The sequence below is a fragment of the Polypterus senegalus genome, chromosome 15, assembly GCF_016835505.1.
Source record: "Polypterus senegalus isolate Bchr_013 chromosome 15, ASM1683550v1, whole genome shotgun sequence".
Lineage (NCBI taxonomy): Eukaryota > Metazoa > Chordata > Cladistia > Polypteriformes > Polypteridae > Polypterus > Polypterus senegalus.
The window spans coordinates 91738820-91746319 of record NC_053168.1 but is presented as its reverse complement, the minus strand read 5'-3'; the positions used below and the strand labels follow the sequence as shown (position 1 = coordinate 91746319).

Genomic DNA, 7500 nt, shown 5'->3' with positions numbered 1-7500 from the left:
ACTGAATGATTTGATTTGTTATTGCTGAAAGGAACACATTTTATTTATATTTCTAGGTTTTGTTATGCAGCATGTTCATATTTGAATTTGTATAATTTTGACAGGATATATTTTTATGGAGAGCAAAATATTATAAGTTGTTTAAGGTTTGAGTTGATTTATTCAGGAATAATATTCCTGTCTTTTTTACCATTCCTACCAAAGATATTTCTGTCGACTAAATAAAAATTCCTTCTATTTAAAATTTAAATAGAACTTGAACAAATACGATAGTTCATAATATCCACGCAGACTTGCACGTAAGAGCGGGACTTATCCGTTTTAACAAGCAGTGTATTGCACTGATACGAAATAGTTGTTTGTGTATATATGTAGATATGTATGTATATGTATATATATGTTTATATATGTGTGTTTATGTATATATATATGTATTTGTGTGTATGTATGTGTGTATGTATATGTATGTGTATATATGTAGATATATATGTATGTATATATGTGTGTGTGTATATATATATATGTGTATATGTATAGATATGTATATATATATGTTTGTGTGTGTGTTTAAATATATATATATATATATATTTATATTTATATATATATATATAACAGCAACACTCATCACTCACAACAGTGACAAAACAATTACATTGACAATCATGTTACGTTATTTTCAAAATGTTTCCTTTTCTTTTCATTGCTTCTTTAACAAACTACTTCTCCGCTGCGCAGTGCGGGTATTTTGCTAGTATTTATATATACGTGTGTGTATATATAGCAACATACCCACGCCATACCAGCGAAATAAGTAAGTACATCGGTTTCCGTTAAAAGTTTAATATGGTGGCTGACAGTGGCGTCATACCATCGAAATAAGTAAGTACATCGGTTTCGGTTAGCGCAGGGAAGCCGCCTACCAAATTTCGCGGAAGATGGGGCCATAAATAAGAAAGTTCAACATGGCGGACGTATGTCGACTGTTATCGACCATTATGACCGTTACGTGTAGAATTTCGAAATGAAACCTGCTTAACTTTTGTAAGTAAGCTGTAAGGAACAAGCCTGCCAAAAAAAGCCAGCTTTCTGCCTACATGTGAAGTTGGAGAATTAGTGAGTGAGTCAGTCAGTCAGTCAGGACTTTGCCTTTTTTTAGTGTATATATATATATATATATATATATATATATATATATATATATATAGATATACGCATACATACACACACATACATATCAGTCACTATACATCTGTTAAGTTTCATTGCCTTCAGTTACTTTGTTCTTCATGGCTCTTACTTTCACTATTAAACCTGGCGTGAGTTCTACTGCTAATTTTTACCATTTCATTTCAAGAAACGTTTAAATACTGATCATGATCCTTTAAAGTTTTTCTTCCTCAAAGGTGGTGATGGTTCACCAATAGCCTTCCAGGTTTTAATAATGTGTTGGACAGCTCTTAACCCAATTTTAGTAGTTTCAGCAGTCTTCTTAGTTGTTTTCTTTTGTTTGATGCGGCCAATAAGTTGAAACAGCTGAACAGCTTAAAAATCTTTTCCACAACCACAGGATATTGTTCAGACATTGTTGTTTAAGAAATGAGAAGCTACTCACTGCATGATTTAGGGTAAAATTGGTGTAAAGCATGTTGAAATTGATGGGTGATGATTCACAGCCTTACCTTCTGTGAATCACTTTTCTGCTGTTTTGCTAGTATTAAATGCCTTGTAAAGTTGCTAGGTGAAATATATCATTCACTGCAGTACTTATCCAATTGAAGGCTCTTACCTAGGTGACTTTGTTTTTGGCCAAGTAGTGTGCCCACACACACACACGCACACACACACACACACACACACACACTCACTCTCTCTCTCTCTCTCTCTCTCTCACACTCACACACATACATGTTTATTATACTATATATAATACATATATAATCTACATATATACATATACAGTATAATGTCAAGCTGCAACATTATAATTTCATTTGGGCTGATAGCTGTACAGAATTTCTCATGAATTATGTTTATGTATTTTGACTATACAAGATTTGTTATGAATCCTGTTCCGTCTCTTACAGATTAATATCTTTTTACTACTTCGTTGTTGTCCAGTGTTTCCAGCATATGCCTGAATGCCATGTCCTGGTAGCTCCTAGCGAGTTAGGGCTGCTCACAAGCTCTGATAAATCCTGTTGAAGTTAGGAGTAGTTTCCTAACTTAGGAGCAAATGTGAAAGCATTTTATCATTTTTTCTAAGAAACAGGCCAATATTGCCTCACTTTGAGAGTTTTGAGTTAGGAACATTTTCCATCTCTGAGATAATTGATAAGTGTAGGCCTAATAAACAGGTGTACATAATAGCAAAAGGTTTATTGTATTGAATTGTTTCTCTTTTAGCACTGGATTGGAATAGTTGTTTGGGCACTCTTTTTTGCACTGTGATTGAAAATCATTGATAATTTATTAGAAAAACCAGAAAACAGATTTTTATACAATATTAGCTGGTCTAGTCCATGATAAATTGTGTAGTGTTGGTTTAACAATAAATTCTTAGGACAATAGTGTCATCTAAATGAAATGAGTTCAACTTCAGTGTATCTATGGTCTGCAATATTTACAATGTCATGGCACAACATGCTTATTCAAGTGTACAGTCGTGGCCAACAGTTTTGAGATTGACCCAAGTTTTGTTTTTCACATAGTTTCCTGCTTCAGTGTTTTTAGATATTTTTGTCAGATATTTCTATGATATACTGAAGTATACTGTAATTACAAGCATTTCATAAGTTTCAAAGGCTTTTATTGGCAATTGCATTTAGTTTATGGAAAGAGTCAATATTTGCAGTGTTGGCTGTTCTTTTTCATCGTCTTCTGGGCCAAATACTGACTAATGGTAGCCCATTCTTGCATAATCAATGCTTGGAGTTTGTCAGAATTTCTGGGTTTTTGTTTCTACACCCGCCTCTTGAGGATAGACAAATTATCAATCTACAGAGGGCTGAATTCAAGGATACCCCGAAAATCAACGTGAGCTAGCAGGCTAGTCCATTTTCCCGAAATGTCATTGCAGCAACTCACAATCGTACTCAGTAGTTTGTTTGGCCCCCACATGCTTGTATGCATGCCTGACAATGTTGGGGCATGCTCCTAATGAGACGATGGATGGTGTCCTGAGGAATCTCCTCTCAGATCTGGAGAGTCTGAGATGCAACCTGGTGGCGTCTGATGGACTGAAACATAATGTCCCATAGGTGTTTCAGGCATGTGTGGGGGCCAGTCAAAGGTATCAATTTCTTCATCCTCCAGGAACTGCTTGCCTACTCTCGCCACATGAGGCCGGGCATTGTTCTGCACCGAGAGGAAACCAGGACCCACTTCACCAGCATAGTTTCTGACAATGGGTCCAAGGATTTCATCCCGCTACCTAATGGCATTCAAGGTGCCATTGTCTAGCCTCTGTGCATCCCTGCATGGATATGCCTCCCCAGACTATCATTGACCCTCCACCAAATGGTCATGCTGAATGATGTTACAGGCAGCATAACGTTCTCCATGGCTTCTCCAGACCTTTTCATGTCACATGTGCTCAGGGTGAACTTGCCCTCACCTGTGAAAAGCCAGTGGTGGACCTGCCAATTCTGGTATTCTATGGCAAATGCCAATCAAGCTCCTCGGTGCCAGGCAGTTAGCACAGGGCTCACTAGAGAACATTGGGCCCTCAGGAAGTCTATTTCTGATTGTTTGGTCAAAGACATTCACACCATTGGCCTGGCAGTGCTCATCCTGTTCCTCGTTGCCCAAAGGAGCAGATAGTGGTCCTGCTGATGGGTTAATAACCTTCTACGGCCCTGTCCCGCTCTCATAGAGTCAGAAAAGATGAGAAGGGAAAAATGTCAGTGTCTTCCACTTGTTAAATCGTTCCTGTTTTGGGGGTTGTCTCATTGTTGCCCCTCTAGTGCACCTGTTGTTAATTTCATTAACACCAAAGCAGCTGAAATTGATTAGCAACCCGCTCTATTACTTAACTGACCAGATCAATATCCCAGAAGTTTCATTGACTTGATGCAATACTCTAAAGTGTTTTGAGCAGTATATAAATGTAAGTTTTACAGAGTCAACGTGTTGTGAATTGTTTAATGTTTTATTGTAATCTTTTTTCCTTAATTATATAGCAGTGTCTTTCTTAATTTGTATGTGTGTAACTACATATGTATTTTTTTTTTAAGGAGAAATCTTAATTATTTTTCTAATGCATATTCGGCTGCTGTTAGTGCTGTCGACCCAGATGCTGGTCATGGTGAGCTCTGCATTAAAGTTCCTTCAGAGCTTTGGAAACAGGGAGATGGTAAGTGCTAAATATGTCAAATAACTTGTCCAGGGTTAGTCTATTGTTGAATGTGATTGAAATAAAATTTGGAATATTCAGTAGAGATTTAAAGCTGACTGTTGAAATGTGTTGTTAAAGCCACAAGAAACTGTCCAAATTACCTAATTTTTTACTTTCTTTTTGCATAGTTGTGAATTAATTGTGAAATTCTTACATTGGTGTATGTGTATCTGTTTGGTATGTTTTTGCTAAGTGTTTTGTACGTACAATGCCGGTAACATGAGAACATGTGGAATAGGTAACATTCATAATAATTACGTTATCTAGGGAATATTCCATGAAGCTTGCTTAGTGAATAAACCTACCTTATATTGAGACACAATAGTTATCTGAGCTGGTTTTGGTTTTACCAAAGAGGATTTGGACATGTCGTGCTTGGTAACTGAGGCTCCTTGCAGTATTTTAGATAGATAGATACTTTATTAATCCCCAAGGGGAAATTCACATACTCCAGCAGCAGCATACTGATAAAAGCAATATTAATTAAAGAGCAATAAAAAGAAAGCAGTGCAAGTTAAAAAATGAAAGTTGGAGAGTGCGAGGCAGGTATAATCGTGTATAGTGTTAATGTTTACCCCCTTGGGTGGAACTGAAGAGTCGCATAGTGTGGGGGAGGAACGATCTCCTCAGTTTGTCAGTGGAGCAGGACAGAGATGATACTGTTCAGTGGATCTCACCTTCTCCTGGTATGTGAACTGCAGAGGGTCGAGAGCGCGGCGGACCTGTGGCCTCGGGTGGTGAAGCAGCAGCCACTCCATGGTCTTCATCACATGTGATGTCAGTGTGACAGGCCTGAAGTCATTCAGCTCACCAGGACGTGATACCTTTGGGACTGGGGTGATGCAAGATGTTTTCCAAAGCCTCGGGACTCCCTCCTGTTCCAGGCTCAGGCTGAAGATGCGCTGTAGCGGACTCTGCGGCTTGAACGCACAGGCCTTCAACAGTCGTGGTGATACTCCATCTGGACCTACTGCTTTGCTGGTACGAAGTCTCCTCAGCTCTCTGCGTACGTGGGCTGCTGTAATTGTGGGTGGGGGGAAACTCTCTCCTATGCTGGTATCAACAGAAGGATGGGTGGAGGATGCAGTACTCTGAGGTGAGAGTGGGTTAGGGTGGTCAAACCTGTTAAAGAAGTTGTTCATCAGGTTTTCTCTCTCCACATATCTGTCGACGGTGGCACCCCTTTTCGAGCTGCAGCCAGTGATGATCTTCATCCCATCCCACACTTCCTTCATGCTGTTTTTCTGCAACCTCTGCTTCAGCTTTCTCCTGTACTTTCTCTTTCTCTTCTGCATGTGCTTGAGCTCATACTGATCGCCACCTTTAAAAACCCTTTTCTTCTGGTTCAAAGGGCCCTTGATGTCACTTGTAATCCATGGCTTGTTGTTAGCATAGCAGTGTGCTGTTCTTATTGGAACTACGATGTCCATACAAAAGTTGATGTCGGTAGTGCAGTCAACAACCTCCTCAGTGTTTTCACTATGTGACCCCTGCAGGCTATTGCTGTTCATAGTCTTGAGTTGATCACCCCCTATTGCAGCTCATGGCTCATACCATAGAAATCTCTTTATATGCCGATGATATTTTGCTCTTGTGTGGTAATTTACCTGCTGATCTGCCTCATGTGCTTGGTTTATTTAGGTCGTTTGAAAAACCCTGCCTGGGTATAATATCAACTTGGCAAAGTCTTTTCACTTTCTACTGATACTTTCTATGCTGCAAGTCAGTTTTTCCATTGTATGTGCGTTTAGGTAACTCATTGAAGTTTTTGGCATTGGAATTTCTCTATTTCTGCATGATATTATATGTACTAATTACTGACATATTTTTAAAAATTGTTGAGGAATCCCTTTCCTTATCATCCTTTCTTCCAGTGTTTTTTTGTTTAAGATTGACAATTATTAAAATGAATATAGTTCCATTTTTTAACATTGTGCATTGCATACTCCCCGTGTCACCCCCACTAAAATATTGTTCAGAAGTTAGAACTCTTTTGCCTATGTTAATATGGAATGGTAAAAGACTTTGCATTAATTCCTCCACTTTGAGTTGTGGTAAATCTGATTGTGGGGTGTCTAGAATCAAATCAGAAATATAGAGCTGATTAAGTCCTCCGACACATCTGATATCCAGATTTTTTTTGAATCCAACATGGTGTCCCCTTCATCTCTCTCTGTTCTTCCATTTACTGCTCTGAAATTAATGTTGCTCTTCCTTACTTTAGATACCTTAGTCATATATGCTTTGCAGACTTGGTGGAAGGTGGAGAAAAATTTTGGCACAGTCAGGCCCCCAGCTGTGGAAGATCCATTAATTTCTGCCTTTGCTTCAAAGCTTGAAGGTCTTGGGTGCATCTGTGGGAAGAATCCATTGCCGTTTCTTATTCATCCCTACAGCCATGCAACAACTGGTAGTCTGAGTGCATGCTGAGCTGGCAAGTTCAATGTGTGCGCATAGCATTTAATGTGAGGAAAGCTGCCCACCTGAACTGTAACAAGCACTTCTACTGTGTTTTCGGTGACTAACACTGGCTGTTTTTCTTGAAATATCTCAGTGACTTTATGAAATACCTCGGCCATGTTGGCCCTCATATTACATTCATGCATGACTCAGATTTGTAGGACTTAAGAGTATAAGCACTCTTCTTTATTTATATTATGTGATGTTTCCGTAACATAACACTGTGTGGCATTCAAAGTTCATGAATCAGATAGGGTATTGCTTTCTGCTCTACAAAGAATCTGTTTTAATTTTAGTTTTAATCATTCACAGAGCACTTTAGAATTTGATTTCGGGAGTGGAGAGTGGTTGTTGGCTTCTGTGGTTATAATCTTTTTTTATAATTCTTAAATGTGTTTTTGTGGTAATTGAACTTAAAATAAAAAGTGTTGGTAGCTAGTCAGCGTTCTAGACAAAAATTCACCTCGAGGTGTCAGTGGCTCCTAACAGAAATGAATTAAGAGCTAATAGCTTTGGTTTCGGTGTCAAATAATCAAATATAGAAAATATTAATCATTCAAACCATGTGCTTTTATGTCTATCCTGATGATTATGTAACTTTCAAACAATGTATAGTCATTAAGAACTGTGTATTTTACTCAGGC

General features: G+C 38.4%; 1 protein-coding gene across 3 annotated transcripts in view; it reads left to right on the top strand.

Moving 5' to 3' along the window:
- The window catches only part of taf2 (TAF2 RNA polymerase II, TATA box binding protein (TBP)-associated factor), a 379690-nt gene that overhangs the window by 15289 nt on the left and 356901 nt on the right, over positions 1-7500 (top strand). For 2 of the 3 annotated variants that reach the window (XR_005630659.1, XM_039736433.1), the window contains exon 5: positions 4236-4354. The exons of the other annotated variant lie outside the window; for it this stretch is intronic. Coding sequence is in view for 1 of the 2 variants with exons in the window: in XM_039736433.1 (XP_039592367.1) it covers positions 4236-4354 (119 nt within the window). In the remaining variant the exon portion in view is untranslated. The remainder of the gene's footprint in view (positions 1-4235; positions 4355-7500) is intronic. 3 annotated transcript variants of the gene reach the window in all.